At 42.0% G+C, this 20,000-nt stretch overlaps 1 protein-coding gene across 1 annotated transcript in view; it reads right to left on the reverse strand.

Annotated features, from left to right (window-relative positions):
- Positions 1–2,403: 2,403 nt before the first annotated feature.
- The window catches only part of cpne4b (copine IVb), a 30,516-nt gene continuing 12,919 nt past the window's right edge, over positions 2,404–20,000 (reverse strand). The window contains exons 10-16 of the mRNA XM_062529024.1: positions 17,581–17,640; positions 16,685–16,818; positions 13,470–13,524; positions 8,308–8,359; positions 7,313–7,446; positions 6,440–6,676; positions 2,404–3,707 (exon numbers count right to left, since the gene is read on the reverse strand). Of these exons, the coding sequence (XP_062385008.1) occupies positions 3,576–3,707; positions 6,440–6,676; positions 7,313–7,446; positions 8,308–8,359; positions 13,470–13,524; positions 16,685–16,818; positions 17,581–17,640 (804 nt within the window). The 3' untranslated portion in view covers positions 2,404–3,575. The remainder of the gene's footprint in view (positions 3,708–6,439; positions 6,677–7,312; positions 7,447–8,307; positions 8,360–13,469; positions 13,525–16,684; positions 16,819–17,580; positions 17,641–20,000) is intronic.

A 20,000-nucleotide genomic window follows, 5' to 3' on the forward strand; every position in this document is an offset into this window, starting at 1 on the left:
CTAGAGCACATTTAGCCTAACTGATGAGATCCAATTTTGAGTTGTCTTTTAATTTCTGGCAAACAGTAGGCTATGATGCCTGATGTGTGTGCTTTATTCATCAGCCACAAGTATGCACCCCCACCCCTCCTTAATCTCTTTTCATTCCCTAGGAGGACTGCTGACTGTCTTATTCTCAGCCTATAGCCTTCTATTGGTCATCCAGGACAGAAAAGGAGACTTGGCAAACCCTGACTGACAAAAAAACATTGACAAATGTTTGCCTTTGTTATCAATGGTCATTGCAACTGTTAGCGATGACATAGCCTACGGCATATTGAATTTTAGTGTTTTTGTAATTTTGCACTTGAGGTTAAAAAAGTTTTGGAATTTGTTGCAACCTGCAGACATATATTGCGCTCACATTACTCGAGGAGGCTCAGAGTGGTGATCTCTGCTTCAGTCAGCTATGTCCAAGGACACTCATCTAAAATGCTGCTACTGAGTCAGCCTCCTCCAAGATCACAGAGTCTCAAGCAAACTTACTAATGCTGATAGGAACCAATTTACCAACTTGCTTACAGAGGATACCAACACAAGAGACTGCACCAAAATTGTTTAATTGTTAACGTGCAAAATACATGATGTATATTATCAGCATTGTCCATTCAGTATGTACATTCACATATTCTCGCTGTCATCTTTCATATTCAATTTCTTTTATACATATACACACACGCGCGCACACACACACACACACTCTAAAAAATGCTGGGTTATTTTTTCAACCAAACCGCTGGGTTGAGGCTGCTGGGTCATTTTATTGGGTTGTTTTAACTCGTATTGGGTCATTTCTGTAACCCAGCTTGTTGGGTTGATAGTACAGCGCTGCTGGGTTGACCATTTAGGACTGTGCCCCTCCTCTCCCCCACCTGATGTGGAGCACACTGCCCAGCACCTGGGTGAATTTAACACAGCTGCATAGTTATTTGAGAGGTTGAAGAAAAAAATCGGTAGACATATTCTTTCAACCGTCCAGTCCAGCAGCTGCTGCCAACAAATGCAATGGAAATCAGGCGATTTCGGAAGGTATGTATCTGTTTTTAACTTCTGCATTTTAAAAAGAAATCCAGACGGATTTTAAAAGTCCACCCAGAGACATACCCTTTGTGATATTCTGAATAGCAGCTATTCTGCCTGGCGATTTCATTCAGCCTCAAGCATGACAGCTATATTAGCTAGCAGTTAAGATAAGTTAACATTAACTTACAATATCTGTTCATGTTAAATCTACACAAAGACAGACTCATAAAAAACACAGTTCTGTGTTCACTGGGTATGAACCGCTGAACAGAAACAAAACGAACTTTTACAACGAACTAAAATTAGCATAACAGCTGTAGGTAATGGTAGCAGACAAGTAACAAGATTAGGCTATGCTTTGTGGTGCAGCTGAGGTTTATATCAGCTAATGTTAGCTAGGCTACAGCAACGTAGTCTCTGCCCAACACACGTAACTGACGGTAATAATCATGGCAAACAACAGGGTAGCTTCATATTATAGCCATGTTACTTATTGGGTGTATTTTGGTAGTAGCGTTACAAACACCTTGGATCCACTGACTGAATAACGTGCTAACATTGGCTAGCTAACGTTAGCATCGCCACTACTGAAATTACGTTTATTAGCCTGCTTATCCAGCTCATCTCCAAACGCACGTTTTGTATTACCTGTATTAGGATTAAAACAACGCCATAATATTAGGTCTCCTGGTGGATTTTTAATGTTTGTCAACATCATTCATTGATAATGGTTCATGGAAGTCTTGATATAAAGCTCTGTAAATAACTGATTCTTTTTTTTTCTTTGATTGACAGGGCTGACCCCCGAAACGGACCGTGGAATCTGCCTGCCTTCATGGAAGTAGCCTATCACAGACTGTTCAAAAATAAAGAAAAGTATAAAATAAATAATCATGTCTGTTTTATTTCATTGCATGGCTATTCTTGCCCATTTCTCATATAATATATTGTCTGTATCCAAGCTGTCAACAAAATGTGTGACTTTAAGTTTGGCTATTTAAGTGAAGTGTTTTAAAAATGAACCAGTGGATTTTTTTGGGATTTGGTTTCAAATATAACCCAAACATTATGTAAATTTAACTAAACATTCGTGTCAAAATAACCCAACACATTGGTTAAAATATCAACCCATCCGCTGGGTTAAATTTAATAACCCAATTTGCTGAGTTAAGATAACCCAATGCTGTGTTGGACCCCATTTTACTCAGCAGTTGGGTTGAAAATAACTAAATTTGGGTTGTTTTTAACCCAGCATTTTTTAGAGTGCACACACACACACACACACATACTGTACACACACACACACACACACACACACACACACACACACACACACACACACACAGAAAGAGAGCCTTAAGCTTCTACAAACTGATAACACAATGCTACATTCCTGCATACAGTATCCTTGTCCCTTTACATTGTAAGAATATGTAAGAAATATAGCAAAAGGTTTTGGACAAAGTTAAAGTTATAGAAAAGAAACACAAACAGTATCTCTCTACATATTTATAATGTTACACTCCTACGAGTCAGACATATTTGGAGTTTTAGAACCTCTCCCTCATGTGCTTGGCATGCAAATTACTGTTTGGTCATTTGATCAGTTCTATGTACAAAAGGATATAGCTTTATAACTGCTGCCTATCCGACTGCTACACATGCAAAACAAATATAAGAAAACACATAAATAGTTCTTAAGTGGCAACTATGGGACTACTGATTAATATTCAGTGGCTCGGAAAAGCCATGGGCTACAATTTCATACAAATACACTCAGGGCCATAGTTTAAATGATGGACAAAGGGCAAAGTTTGAGTCTATGTAATGCTAAATTTAGTAACTTGGCAAAATCCATCTCCTAACTTAAAGATGCTCTAAGCATGTATGTTATGGTTTCTGAGCTAAAACATTTTTCTTGCCACATACAGCAAATATCACTTACCATAGATAGCTGCCTGTGCCCTGAATACACTGTAAACTCTGTGGACAGCCCACAAAACAACCTGGTCCAGCCTGGACCATAAAAACATAACAAACTATTCCAGCCAATTACCGATGAGATGTGCTTTTAGGAGAGTTTCAAGGTGGGAGGGGCGAGCTAGCTCTCTGTTTAGCTTGAACATCAACAGAAGTGACATTACCCAACACTGCTTAGAGCACCTTAAATGGCATGAACAAGATCGGTGGGTCAAACATTGTTCATCAAGTCCGTTTTAGTCTCCTTCATGCTACACTACAGCTTTGTGCACAAGACACTTTGTTCCTTGCATGACTTTGCCTGTCATTTAAATTAGGGCCCGTTGTTTTTTTTAGAGTTTTGTTGACAATACATCTTGGAAAAGCAGAGCTGGAAACTGAAGGTTCCTGTTATTTTAACATGGCACTGGATGTTAGTAGAAGACTGTGTGGTGGATGTGGTGGAAAGAGCATCTCCTGCTGTTTTGTGTGTGTGAAACACCGTGCTTTCAGCCACGCTGGCCTCCTGTCATTTGAAGAGCCAGCCACTGCATTCAAGGGCTGAATGCCCTGGAAGACTCATAGTCGGACATGCATTTGGGCTTGATGCCCTTGCCGTTGTAGTAGTCCACCACCTGGTTGGGAACCTCTGCCAGGACACTCTTGGCAAGGGCAGCAGGGGAGGCCTAGGGAAGAGAAATGGAGAGAGAGATAGAGGGAGTGATATAGAGGTGGAGAGAGAAAGAGATAAAGAGAGATAGAGGGAGTGATATAGAGATGAAGAGAGAAAGAGAGGGAGACAGACAGAGGGAGTGATAGAGAGATGGAGAGAAAGAGATCGAGACAGACAGAAGGAGTGATAGAGATGGAGAGAGAGAGTGATACAGAGATGAAGAACGAGATAGAGAGATGGAGGGAGTGATGGAGAGAGAAAGATGGAGAGAGAGGCAGTGTATAGAGAGATATGGAAAAATAAGGAGTGATGAGAGATGGAGAAAGAAAGAGAGAGAATGATATAGAGAGAGATGGAAAGAAATAGATGGAGAGAGACAGAGAAAAGGAAAGGAAATGAAGGGAAAAGGGAGAAAGAGAGATGGATAAAGGGAGAGAGAGAGAGATGAAGGGGAGGAAGGACATGGGTGTATAAAGATGGAGAGAATGAACAGTGGAGAGATGGAATGAAGGAAGGAACGAGAGAAAGAGGAATAAAACAGAGAAAAAGAGAAATGGAAACTGTGAACAAATGTCTTGTAAGACCCCTGCCAGCGCACCTGACCCTTACTATTCTCTTCTATGTGAGGTGGAAAAACAACAGTAAACATTAGTCATTTTGTCCAACTATGGCTAAGAAGCTCAAGTTTAATTTTTGGGAATGCCTGAAAATATGCTAATCCTAACTAAACTGGAATTGGCACACTGGCAATTCAATTACACACAGTGATACTGCAAATAAGAGATAAAGTAATGGCGATTACAGCTTAGTGTGTGTGCAACAACAGTGGCAGGGGGCAATCAAGTCATTTTCAGCTTGGCCAAACATTTGACATTTTTAATACACTGACTCACTAAAACAAGAGCCTTTCAATTTCTTTAAAACAACAATGAAATATCCTCACCATCTGTGACCAAGCTGTCCTCCTTATTGTAAAGGACATATTCCTATTGATCTACAGGTCAATCATTTAATTGTCACAAGAGAAAAATGTAGCCTTCTGGACCTCTTGCTTTGTTCCAAAGAAACGTGGAATGTAATGATTCTTAAACTCATGCCAATGAGGTGCATCCTGGGTAATGCTGTTTCTCAGACCAAATGTCCTTTATCTTCTCTTATTTAGCTGAGCTGACGCTAGTATAGAACATTAAACCACAGAAAAAGAAACAAAGAACTTTGAGTACTGGTGCTCCGCTGCTTCTCCCTGGCCCAAGGGCAAAGGAAGAAATGTGATAACACAATTCTACAAGTTTAAAGGGAGATATGGATACGTGAAACACCCTCTCCTTCGCAGAGATACATGCTATCTAAACCTGTGTGTGTGTGTGTGTGTGTGTGTGTGTGTGTGTGTGTGTGTGTGTGTGTCCTGGGGGAATAACTGTCATATCTCGATTTCAGTGCTGGACAGAATACTGTGAGCAGTGTGTGAGCACAGCAGGTATGTACCAAAAATAACACACACACACAGACACACACACACACACACACAGACACACACACACACACACTCGCTTTCTCTCTCTCTTTCACACACATTGAAACACACACACTATCTCTCTCTCTCTTTTTCTATCTCTCTCACTCTCACTCACACACACACACACACACACACACACACACACACACACACACAATGGATGGCATACAGTATTATTGCTCAGTCTAGTGTGAACTGTCTAAATGGTGTGAAATCCATCTGAAAGTGATGTGACAGTGACCACGCTTCTCTCTGCATGCCTCTTGCTGCTGTGTGTTACTTACAGTCAATCTTATCGTCTACCCTCTCTCTCTCTCTCTCCCTCCCTCTCTCTCTCTTCTTCTCCTCCATTTCTTTCACCCTCTCTCCCTCTCTCACCTCTTTCACTTTCTCTTTCTCCTACACCTTTTTCACCCCCACCCTCTCTCTCTCACTCTCTCTCTCACACACACACACACACACACACACAAACACACACCTCTTTCACCCTCTCTTTCTCTCACCTTTGCCTGTTTCACTTTCTCCCTCTCTTTCTCCCTCTTACACCACTTTTACTATCTCTCTCTTTCTCTCTCTCTCTCTCTCACTCGCTCATCACTCTGTTTACACAAACGTTTTCAACACTATCTATATTTATCTCCATGAAATTCTATTAGCGCCCCCTGAGCTTGGTAACCGTGTGGCAGTCCGCGCCTCCCTCCCTGTTGGCTGCCGTCTGTCGGACCTGTTCTGGCCGCACCAATCACGCTAATGGAGTTTGATCGCCCTGGTTACAGTAACTGACACTTCCAATCAGGCTCCTCACAGCTGGAATGGAACACCGCGGAGGGTTCTAGAATGGAACGGAACTGTATGAAGGGCGTTTTCAACAGCGGGGCGGCGTTTCGTATACGTTGTTTTGTAGCTATCTGGTGGAGGTGGGGAGACAGAGGTGATGTTCATAGAGAGACAGATCAAATGACAGAAAGAGATACAACAAGATGGAGGGATAGAGAGGAGAGACAGAGAAGCAAGAGAGGAGAGAGGGACAAAAAGAGTGAGAGGGATGGAGACAATGAAGCAAATTCTCTCTCTCTCACACACATACACACACACATATAGACACAGACCTAAACACAGACATACATACACACACACACACACAAACAATAACTCAAAGTATATCAAAGTAAGACCAAGCCATTAGGTGTATGTATGTGTGTGTGTGTGTGTGTGTGTGCGGGACTAACATGTTTGAAGTTGTGGAAGGGGACAAACTGGACGATGTCCCTAAGGACAGGCTCCCCTTTGGGCGAGCGCAGGATTCCGTCGTCGCCGTCCAGCATCTGCATGTCGCTGAAGTCGGCGTTGCCGATGCCGACGATGATGACGGACATGGGCAGGTGGGACGCGTGGACGATGGCCTCCCGCGTGTCGGCCATGTCTGTGATCACGCCGTCCGTCAGGATCAGCAGGATGAAGTACTCCTGCAGGGAGACAGAGAGGGAGAGTGTGTGAAACGTGTGTGTGTGAGAGAGAGCAATTCGGTTATTAAGTGATGATGTAATAATGGGATAATAAATAGTTTTCCGGGTCCAACGGCTTTCAAACTCACATGTTATTCTCCATAGACAGTAAAATAAACAATTATTTTCCGCTATTCTGACTAGCCTTTAAGAAAATTGTCATCTTATACGGACTTGTTGCCTCAACCTAATCAAATCTATATTTTTCGCGGAAGCCTGGACGTTACCCATTCATATATCGCTGGCTGCATAGCTACAGTGATTACTTTGTTAAAGTTTAGCGATTTTGTTTTAAAACCGCGAAAACGAAGGTGGTGATGACAAAGTTTACAAGTAGCAAAACCCGTCTGGCTGCACTACAGTAATAAACGTCTTTTCACAAAATAGCTGCTGGGTCCGTGACGTCGGAATTAACAACCGAATAGAAATAGAGACCTGAGTGAGATGGTAAAGAGGTTTACCATCATCACCATCACAAACTCTGACCCTAACTTCTAAGAATGAAACTTTATGAACACTTTATGACACACACAAGCCCAAGACATATCCACACACACACACACACACACACACACACACACACACTGAAACCCTCACCATGGCCTCTTTGGTGTGCATCTCCTCGGAGGCGGCGTTGGCCACTTTCATGATGATGGGGGCGATGTTAGTGGGGCCGTAGAGCTGGATCTTGGGAAGGCAGTTCTGATAGGCCTCTAACACACCCTGAATACCTACACACACACACACACACACACACACACACACAGACATACAGAGAGAGAGAGAGGGATTTGAAGCAGGTTTTCTAAAAAGCATATTCGTTTTGTTGATTGACACACGGGCAAGGAGAGATACCGGTGAGAGTGAGAGAGAAAGATGGACATCAAAAGGTTGAAGTACAAAACACAAACACATACACACACACAAACACACACAACCAATGTCTCACCAGTATATTTTAAATGTCGTACAGATTCCTTTCATAGATATTGTTCTGTGCCTCACCTGTGATATATATGCCATACTATACTCATGGTCTCTCCCTCAGCGCACCCACATACAAACATACATGAGAATTTACATACTGTACACACACATACTGTGTGTGTGTGTGAGAGAGAGAGAGAGAGAGAGAGAGAGAGAGAAAGAGAATCCAGCAAATATGTTTACCATCACCATTGCGAACTCTAACTTTAGCGAATACTAACTTCATGAGCCTTTTACACCAAGACGCACGCACGCACGCACGCACGCACGCACGCACGCACGCACGCACGCACGCACGCACGCACGCACGCACGCACGCACGCACGCACGCACGCACGCACGCACGCACGCACGCACGCACGCACGCACGCACGCACGCACGCACGCACGCACGCACGCACGCACGCACGCACGCACGCACGCACGCACGCACGCACGCACGCACGCACGCACGCACGCACGCACACACACACACACACACACACACACACACACACACACACACACACACACACACACACACACACACACACACACACACACACACACACACACACACACACCACCAAGCAGATTGACAGACATATCTTCACTTAAGGGCTTACCTGCACATTCTGGGTTATCTTCATCAAAGTTCACAGCAAAGTCATGTGACACCTGAAATACATGACAACATCACCAACCACATTAGAATCCAAACATATAGTAAGACCACCTGAGACCGACTGAGGTCACCCGAGATCACCTGAGACCACCTGAGATCACCTGAGATGACTCAAGATCACCTGAGATCATCTGAGATCACCTGAGACTATCTGAGATCACCTGAGACCATCTAAGAACGCCTGAGATCACCCAAGATTACTTGAGATCACCTGAGATCACCCAAGATGACTTGGGATCACCTGAGATCACCTGAGACCATCTGAGAAGGATAACATGGCCACAGAGCACAAGTGAGGCCAGCTCATCAGGATTACCTGAGCCTCTAGATAGATAATTAAATCAATCAATCAATCAATCAATCAATCAAGTCTGATTTACATAGCGCCTTTCATATAAGTAATGTAATACAAGGTGCTGAATGATAGAGATGAAGCCAGAAATGCTTGAAATAAATGAGGTTAAAGTAATTAAGATAATAAAGATGAGATTTTAAGGCAGACACACATGAGAAACTCCTCTTATCTATGTTTTAATAGTGTTTGCATGTCTTTGATTTCCGTATTTATGGCGGACTAGATTTGAATGTTCTCTGACTTTGTTTTGTTGTGATTCTTTTGTGATTTTGTTTGATTGTTTGTGGGTTCTGATGGGGCAGAGAATCAAACCAGACCTCCACAATCTGCTCCAGAATTTGGGCAACAAGGAAATATAGGACAAAATATGATTTTTCAGAACAAATCAAGACAATGTACAATTGCCGGAACAATCCAAGGAAAAATGGGACGTCTGGCCACCCTAGATCTGATTTAAAGATAATCAGATTATCGAAAGATTGTCTGTACCGGATGTCAGATTAACACAAACAATGATCCTCAACAGACCTTAGACGAAAGATCACACACTAAACAGATCTTAGAGGAATAAGGACGATCTGCACCAGATCTAATCTAGATAATCTGTTCCCGATTTTAGTCTAATCTAAAAATCATCTGATTTAGTCTAATCTAAAGATCACCCGCATCAGATCTTCCCACACGCCAGTCTCTCTAGAGTAACACAGCGCAGTCTCATCCAAAAATACCTGCGTTTTCACACAACCACTTCATTCCATGGAGAGCGATCTTTCAGAAGCTGAAAAATGTAGAGGACAAAGTTCAGTGTTTGCCGAGTCTAAGCAGAAATTCCTTTCTTCCACAAAGCCGATGGGCCTTTCAAATGCTCTTTCATCGGGATACATTTACATTCAAGACCAGCTCAGGACAGGAGATACGTAAAACACACAATACAGCTTCAGCCCTAGTGGTTGATGAAGTACACGCACACACACATGCATTCATGCATGCATGCCCACATACACACACACACACACACACACACACACACATGCACACCTACAGTATACACAAATACACATACACACACCACACATACACACATGCCTACCTACACACACACACACACACACACACACACACACACACACACACACACACACACACACACACACACACACACACACACACACACACACACACACACACACACACACACACCTACAACCAATCACAGACCACGATATTGGCACAGACCCCCACAGGGCAGCCAATCAGGAGAGCGTAGGCGAGCTGAGACCAGTAGCCAGCTGAGAGGTGATTATTATCGGTCATGCATTATTCAAATGAAAACCCTGTGGCAGGTAAGCTCTCGGAATTCTGAATCGTTAAGAATCATCCGGCTTCCGAGTCTCCATGACAATACCCTCAGATGCAGCAGGACAGAGTGAACATGGTCAAGGTGGAGAAAGAGAGAGAGAGACAGAGAGAGAGAGAGAGACAGAGAGAGAGAAAGAAAGAGAGAGAGAGGAAGGGTGAGAGATGTCAGGACAGAGAGTCTACAGCAGAATGATAGAAGTCGAGAGAGGGTGTGGGTGTAAAGAATGGAGAGAGTAAAGAGAGAACAGAGGTCAGAGGTGATACATAAAAAAACACTTATATAAAGGGAGTAGGAACAAATGACATCCTGTACAAATATGTGATTGCTGCTTTTGGAGTACAGTAGGAGCGCACAGAAGTCACACAGAATCAAAAGGAGCTGAGAGTGGAAAGACATGGCTTTTCTTCTCCCTGGCTCTACGCTGCGCAAGGTCAGAAGCTGAAACGTTTCGGTCTTTCAGAGAAGCTACTTGTGTGTGTGTGTGTGTGTGTGTGAGTGTGTGTGTGTGTGAGTGCACTTCAGGTCAGAGCCTTGTGCAAACCACTGAGTAGCAGAAGAACACGGGCTTGCTCCCTCAGTGCTGAGAGACGTGCCAATACGGGTGGGGTTGAAGGGCACAGAGCTCTCATAGATAGATACCCACAGGCACTGCTCAACATCTGCCTCAACAAACAGGTAAAGCCGGTTTCAGCACCACGGACAGCGGCTGTCAGTGAAGATAATAACACCTGCAGTTGCTGGTTTGGAAAACACAAAAACACACACACACACACACACACAAACACAATGACGATGATCATGATGTAAAAACTGAAATGATATATATATAGTCTGACAGGTTTGTGAAAACTACAAGCTCCCTTTATGTACCTGATTCACGATCAGGCAAGATTCAAGGTCAAAGGTTGAGTAGAGTTGAAGCTGTCTCTCTGAATGACGGCTGCCTGAATGTGCTTGTCAGTTCAGAGCCTCTGATAGATCACTGCAGCAGCATATTGTCATAACACACTGCAGTATGTGACAAGTGAAGGCTGGGAAACTTTGCTTTCAAAGCACTAACAGGGAGTCGCCAACAGGTTCAGGACCACGGACAGTGATTGACAGAGTGACAAACTAAACCTTCAACCATCTTGACATCTTCAAATATGACATCTTCAGTGTAAGAATCTTATGCTCATTCACAGACTTAGTGCTGTGAGTGAGAAACAAATAAAGTGACTGTGCCAGAGCCACAGATAGTGCTAGCCAATAAACAGAACCACAGATAGTTCTAGCCAATAAACAGAGCCACAGATAGTTCTAACCAATCAACATGTTGCTCAGGGACAACAGAATGCAGGGGTGTACTCTGACTGGCTGCTTAGCTCAACCTATAAACAATCTTTCTCCAGAAGTCCAAACTCAACCTCTTGACTTTCTTCAGTTTCTTCACCATTTCTCATCTCCTTCTTGTTGTTGTCGTCTTGAAAGAGATAATTCAACCTGAAATGATGTTAGCTCCAATATCTACTTGATGTGGGGGACAGCGGTCACCCATGAAAGGTTTTCTTGTCAACGAGCAATCCGGCAAAATGTCAGTGACCACAAAGAACCGGCCACCAGACTGGGACATTCAGTGTTGCCTTTGTGCTCCACCGATGGCAAAAACAGATACGGTCAATACCTTGATTAGCACCACGTACAGCGACTGACAGTTGAAAACTGACACTAATCTACAGCCATCAAAATGTCTTGACACCCTCATTTTCAGTGGCAAGCTGCCATATTTCATTCTCCACACTCCATGACTATCCTACTCCATACTTCATAAGTAGACTACAACATATCATATGACTTGACTTGCCCATGCTCCATGACAATTCTACTCCATACTTTATAAGTAGACTACACCATGTCTCATGACTAGCCCATTCTTCCTGATTATACTATTCCATACTTAATAAGTATATTATTGCATAACTCATGACTATACTACTCCATATTTCATAAGTAGACTATAACATACTGTATCTCATGGCTTGCCCATTCTCCATGACAATTCCACTCCACACTTCATGAGTATATTTATCACGGCATATTTCATGACTAACCCATAACTCATGACTATACTAGCCCATACTTAAAACATACACTACTGCATAACCCACGACTAACCTATACTCCATGACTATCCTACTCCATACTTCATAAGTGGACTATAATTGAATTTCTTGACCCTTGGGGATCAATAAAGTATCTATCTATCTATCTATCTATCTATCTATCTATCTATCTATATATCTATCTATCTATCTATCTATCCATAACCCATGACTAACCTATACTCCATGACTATCCTACTCCATACTTTATAAGTGGACTATAAAATACCTCATGACTTGCCCATACTCTATGACTATACTAATCCAATCCATACTTCATAAACATATTTATTACAGCATATCTCACTAGTCTAGCTCATACATACTTCATGATTATACTAGTCTATACTTAATAAGTATATTACTGCATAACTCATGACTATCCTACTCCATACTACAACATATCTCATGACTTGCCCATACTCCATGACTATACTTTACTGCGCGTCGGGGTTCAGTTCATCCTGTCGGGAATTATTTTCCGATAATGACCGGCGTTCTATACATTATCCCTTTCATAACTCATAACTAATTGTAAAATCTATACTAGTCCATACTGTATCATTTTTGTGTACCAGTAATATAAAAGTTTTAAGGGCATCAAATAATGGTTGTTAATACAGCACAAATGCTGCAGGATGAAACCAACAGGACTCAAAGTTGCACTTGCAGTGAATCAGCCTCTGGTGGGCTGGAACAGATCAATATGTATGTCATATCCTGTATGATTTCTATGCCACATTCTGGCCAAATCGGTTTCAGAGTTATCTTTTCTCTGGGTAGTTTCCTCGGAGAACGAAACAGAGAAGACTTCCAATCTGTCCACTGAGTTCCTGGCAAACTAGGATGACCAGGAGACAGACAACTAACAGATCTGTCTGATGCAAATCCTTTTCACAGGCATACTGGGGGGAATATTCTACAGAGGAATCACTGATGAGGATTAATCAGATGCAGTCGTGCAAAGAATCAGATGAGAGTTAAAAAACAGATATCAGCGATTCACAAGGTGATATTTAGAATACATTACAGCAGAATGGCAAGAGAGGGTTAATCACTTGCAACAACACGCTGAATTATATTAGTCAGAGAGGTGTGTGTCAGTGTTTCACCAGGAGAAATGAAGCATACATTACAGTAGAAAGACGGGCGGGGGTTAATCACATGCAACCGTGCACAGGAAGAGATTAGAGTTAGGCGTGGGTGTGTATGAGTGTGTGTCAGCGTTTCAAAGGGGGGAGATTTACCTTGAAGTCAGGAGGTATCTGTGCTCCAAACCCAAATGCTGGAAACATCTTATCACTGCACCCAGACAGAGAGAAATGGAGAAGGACAGGGAGAGAGAGAGAGAGAGAGAGCAAGAGAAGATAAAAAGAAATTTCTCTTACAGACTCATTAGGTATAGTTAGTAAGGCAAGTGGTTACTGTATACTGTATACTGTATGTGTGTGTGTGTGTGTGTACAGTATATATATACAGTACAGTATATACACACATATACACACACATTACTGTATATGTATGTCAGTGTGCATGTATGCTAGAGTGTATACAGTATGTTAGTATGCATGTATATTAGTGTGCATGTATGTTAGAGTGTATACAGTATGTTAGTATGCATGTATATTAGTGTGCATGTATGTTAGAGTGTAGAGTGTGCAAATGTTAGTGTGCATGCATGTCGCAGAGATCTAACACTGTATTTTATTTGTTTTATGTCATGTATCATTTTGAGAGTCAATATCTGAATAGCCAATTGACTGATTATTAATAATTCATTAATGCGCATCTCAGTTACTCTAGCCTTGTTATGCTCTGTTTGGGCTGTCTAAAGAAGCATCATCATCACATAAGGACATGCTGTATAGGCCCTTTCAAGTCTGTTTCTAGATAGTTTCCCGTCTTAACAGCCAAAATCAATGCAGATAAATCGTAATGAAAATATATTAGACTTAAGCGTAGTGCTCTACAAAATGTCAACTTTTAAACTTTTTTCATAGATCTATAGACCACAATATATATCGATGCAACACAGCTGTGCTGCTTCAGTGATTACACACAGTACATCATCACATATATTGCACACCTTTGTAAAAATATATATTAAATTTAAGGACTTTTGAAGAACTTTCACCAATCACCAATTTGCCTTAGTTTGAGGCAGATATCAAGTTTAACTAGAAAACGTAATTTCGAGGAAATTACCAGTGCATGCAAAAGCAAGACATAAGATAAAATGTGAAACAAACTTAAATTTACAAACCGAACCAATACGTGATTGGACTTTTACTCTCTGAAGCTTGACTTTTCCACCTCTGAGTGTGAGTGCGTGTGAGTGTGCGTGCGTGTGTGTGTGTGTGTGTGAGTGGATGTAAGTGGATGTAAGGAGCATGGCTTTCTATGATGCAGTGAAATGGGGGAGTTAGGTTAGAATGTTGTGGAGTGCATGGAGAAGTGTGGTATATGAAGTGCTGCAGTCAGGTGTGTGTGTGTATGAGTGAATGGGTAGACAGAGAGAGCTGATAATGCAGGTTCAATTTAACTGGCTGTCAATTAAACTTGATAGGGCCTTGAGCACCTGGCTCTTGACACAGGTGCAAATCAGCTTAATCAGCAGTGCAGTGCGATAGACCTCTGAAGTTCGCCTACAAAAAAGCTTGCCATATATGGGCAGTTGGCTTCAATTAACTCCCGGATCTCCTTATATGGGCAAGGATAGCAGCTTCAGAGGTCTATGAAAAGTCAATGGGGAAACATATTTTGCTAATATCTCAAAAAGAATCAAGTTTACAGAACTGAAATATACATAGACTTAGTCTTATTTTCAAGACCTACGTAACAAAGTTTGAACCAAGTTTCTACGTTAAACGGTTGAAGCTAATTAGGACCTGGTTAGGAGAATAATAATAACTAGAAATGCAATTCCAAGAAATTACCAGTGCATGAAAATGCAAAAAATGTAGATATGGCTACTAAGGTGTAGCTAGGGTAAACATGGTGGTTGCATAGTTTAAAGAGAGTTGATGGTGTTAAGGTAGACATTTTAAAGCTTAAACATTCCTGTTCTAACTTAACTAATGATTTATAACAGGTATTCTAAAATGTTGACTATGCTAACAATGCTAACCAGGTTGATAAGTTAACTTAGCTGATGATTTCTAGCAGTAATGTTAAAAATGCTAACTATGCTAACATTGCTAACTATGTTAACAATGCTAACCATGTTGATTAGCTAACTTAGCTAATCATTTTAGCAGTTATGCTAAACAATGCTAACTATGCTAACAATGCTAACCATGCTAACAATGCTAACTTGCTAGTGAGGACTTTTATTTTGAAACAGTAGTTGCTAGGGTATCCATGGTGCCCACTATCAAGAATAAAGAAGTTACTGTAGTATAATCATGTTGATTGCTATGGAAACTGTCAAAAATGCTTAATTTTAATGGTTGCTATGTTGGTTGCTAGGTACATGGAGGATTCATTTAGTTGACTGGAGGCATAGTTGATGATAACTGACAGTTGGAATGGTTGAACAGTTAAATAGTTGAGTAGTTTCAGTGGTTAAATGATTTAATAGTGTATTATTGCAGTGAGGACTTTTATTTTGAAACAGTTGTGGACAGAGGAAACAGTTAACAGGATATGTAGTCTTCACAGAGAGATTGTATGCTTAAAGCCTGAGAGAGAGAGAGAGCTGCTGCAGCTGGCCTGGCCACCTGGCATAAGATTCTAATTGCTCAACGACCCGATTGTGACGTCATAGAGGCCAATGTTAAGTCTATGGGGAAATTTTAATAGTTTTTATTTAATAGTTCAAAAAGTATAGAAGTTACAAAGTTGAAAAGTCATAGCAACCCGATCCATTAGAATACCTACGTTACAAAGTTTGAATGAAGTTTCTAAGTTAAACGGTTGAAGAGAAATTGCGGTCAGAAAAAGTGGTAAGCGGAATAATAATAAGAAGAAGTCTAGGAAGAACAGTACAGTGCATTTTCATGCACTGTAATAATAAGAAGTCTAGGAAGAACAATACAGTGCATTTTCATGCACTGTAATAATAAGAAGATGCCCAGGAAGAACAGAACAGTGCATTTGCATGCACTGTAATTACTGTTACAACAAAGATAATTTTATAATGAGAAATATCTGACAGAAGCTCACAGTCAGTGAAATATATTAGAAAGAGAGAGAGACAGCCTCAATGTGTGACCGCTTTGTGAATTGTGCTGTGGTAATAGTAATAAATATGGTGTCTTACCTTTCCTAACACAAAATATATAGATCAATACAAGCATTGTCAATAACCCATGTCTTAAAAAAACAAACAAAAAAACAAACAAACAAACAAACAAAAAATACAGGTCTTAATAGGTCTTATTTTTTTACATTCACACATTTCCAAAGATGTCTAGGACCTGTGGGAGCCGTGGAGGTACAGTAGCTGCTGTGTGAGGCTGACCTGTCATAGTCCTGGCAGATCTCCCCGACGGCCACCAGGGCCTTGAGGTACTCGTTGGGCTGGTACGGGTGGATGTAGTGGAGGGAACAGCTGTTCCGTGGGTCTCCATTAGATGCCGTGAAATCAATCGCCACCTGCGGGAACCTGCTTGTTAATGAGCGCTAATTACTCTCCTTTTACTCTCTAGCTCTCTCTCTCTCTATCTCTCTCTCTCTCTCACACACACACACACACACACACACACACAGAGACACACACATGCAATGACACGCACACACATGCAAAGACACATATACACACACTCACACTCACACACGCGCACATACACACACACACACACACACACACACACACACACACAGACACACACAGACACAAGTCTCCATCCTCCACACAAACTTCACACATCAGTAGAGTTCCCAAGGGCCCGACTCCAAGTAATTGATTCTTTCCTAATGTTTATCATCATCTTGGAATCTCTCACAACATTAAGAAATAAAGGCCAAACTCATTACAATACAGTACCACAGTAGAAAAGCTCTTTCATAGGGAACCAAATACATATAAACATGAATATGAAAGCAACCAAACTGGTTCTGGTTGATGACATTTATCTTACAGTAACAGTAAAATGTATTCTTTCAATCAATTCCAATCAGACCAACGATCCAGGTGTGCCTTTTGGATGAGCTAGTTTGTGATTGGACCCAGCAAACGTGGACAGGAAGCAGGAGAGAGATAGATGTGCAGGTTTCCAGCCTGAGCTGCAGGGCGAAATCCAAACCGCTGGCAGATCAGGCTGGGTTTACCCAGCCTACCAACTACAGTAATAGGAAAATAATATAATCATGTGCTGAGCCTGTAGAGCAGGGGTTGGAACCCCTAGTGAAACGTACCGTGAACTGGATCTGACAGCCTCCCATGATGTAGTCCAGAAACGAGTGCATCTTTATGATCTGCCAACAGTAAAAAACAACACTTTTACACTACTTGTATGTTTATATTTTTTTGTTGATATGGAACAACGTTATTTATTTTCACTGTTGATATTGTTTGACATTGTTATTATTTATGCTGTTTTTTTTACTAATATCATCACACTTTCACTTCATCTGAAACCATTATTCTTAACCAATGTAGTGTTCTTCTAACACTGTATGTTGCTTTGGACAAAAACGTCTGCCAAATACCCAATAAATGTAAACATTTATAAAATACCACTGTCACTGAAACCACCTCATTTGTCAGCCTGGCTGTGTGTCTGTCTATTGGCCTCGTGATACAGAGCGGTAGCCGTTGTAATGGCTGTCCCACTCACAGGGGAGCTACACCAGGCGCGTAACTGAAGCGTTCCGTTCATGCTTCATTTACTCGCTTGGAGTAGCTCCCCTGTCAGAGTCTCCACTCACTACTCAACAGCAGCACAACACTTATAGTCTCCACTCACTACTCAACAGCAGCACAACACTAATAGTCTCCACTCACTGCACAACAGCAGCACAACACTTGTAGTCTCCACTCACTGCACACAGCAGCACAACACTAATAGTCTCCACTCTCTACTCAACAGTAGCACAACAATAGTAGTCTCCACTCACTGCACACAGCAGCACAGCACTACAGTAATAGTCTCCACTCACTGCACACAGCAACACAACACTAATAGTCTCCACTCACTACTCAACAGCAGCACAACACTAATAGTCTCCACTCACTGCACACAGCAACACAACACTAATAGTCTCCACTCACTGCACACAGCAACACAACACTAATAGTCTCCACTCACTACTCAACAGCAACACAACACTAATAGTCTCCACTCACTGCACTGTATACAGCAGCACAACACTAATAGTCTCCACTCACTGCACACAGCAGCACAACACTAATAGTCTCCACTCACTGCACACAGCAGCACAACACTAATAGTCTCCACTCACTACTCAACAGCAACACAACACTAATAGTCTCCACTCACTACACACAGCAGCACAACACTAATAGTCTCCACTCACTACACACAGCAGCACAACACTAATAGTCTCCACTCACTGCACACAGCAGCACAACACTAATAATCTCCACTCACTACACACAGCAGCACAACACTAATAATCTCCACTCACTGCACACAGCAGCACAACACTAATAGTCTCCACTCACTACACACAGCAGCACAACACTAATAGTCTCCACTCACTGCACACAGCAGCACAACACTAATAGTCTCCACTCACTACACACAGCAGCACAACACTAATAGTCTCCACTCACTACACACAGCAGCACAACACTAATAGTCTCCACTCACTGCACACAGCAGCACAACACTAATAGTCTCCACTCACTGCACACAGCAGCACAACACTAATAGTCTCCACTCACTACACACAGCAGCACAACACTAATAGTCTCCACTCACTGCACACAGCAGCACAACACTAATAGTCTCCACTCACTGCACACAGCAGCACAACACTAATAGTCTCCACTCACTACACACAGCAGCACAACACTAATAATCTCCACTCACTACTCAACAGCAACACAACACTAATAGTCTCCACTCACTACACACAGCAGCACAACACTAATAGTCTCCACTCACTGCACACAGCAGCACAACACTAATAGTCTCCACTCACTGCACACAGCAGCACAACACTAATAGTCTCCACTCACTACACACAGCAGCACAACACTAATAGTCTCCACTCACTACACACAGCAGCACAACACTAATAGTCTCCACTCACTGCACACAGCAGCACAACACTAATAGTCTCCACTCACTGCACACAGCAGCACAACACTAATAGTCTGTCTGAGTCTTCTGTCTGTGGATAAGACTGCGAGTAGATGACGTGTGGTTTTTGATTGTCATTTAGCGATCACGTTCATTTTTGAGAGCACTGATATAGGCTATGCAGTAGGCTATAGTGTTTACATTTCCAGGTAATTTGCGTCCCACCGGTCATATATCTGCACCCCTCATTTTTACTGGGTTGATGTCACCTAAAATCTCACACACCTTATAATTTCTGGCTATACGCCCCTGTAACTTGAAGAAGCATCTTGCTATTTTATAGTTGTATAGTTGTATCAGGTGACTTAGTTGAATTCGTATTCTCATACAGTACGTGGTCCGCATTCAGCCATTTGGAACAGAAGAACACACCAGAATAGGCCTAAACTGGATCTGATGGGCGCATTCCTACACTTATAAAATGCAATTCAATGCGGAAGTAATCCAAGTATTCAGAATACGTTACTCAGATTGAGTAACGGAACGGAATACATTACAAATTACTTT

This window comes from Sardina pilchardus, chromosome 24 (assembly GCF_963854185.1).
Source record: "Sardina pilchardus chromosome 24, fSarPil1.1, whole genome shotgun sequence".
NCBI classification, from domain to species: domain Eukaryota; kingdom Metazoa; phylum Chordata; class Actinopteri; order Clupeiformes; family Clupeidae; genus Sardina; species Sardina pilchardus.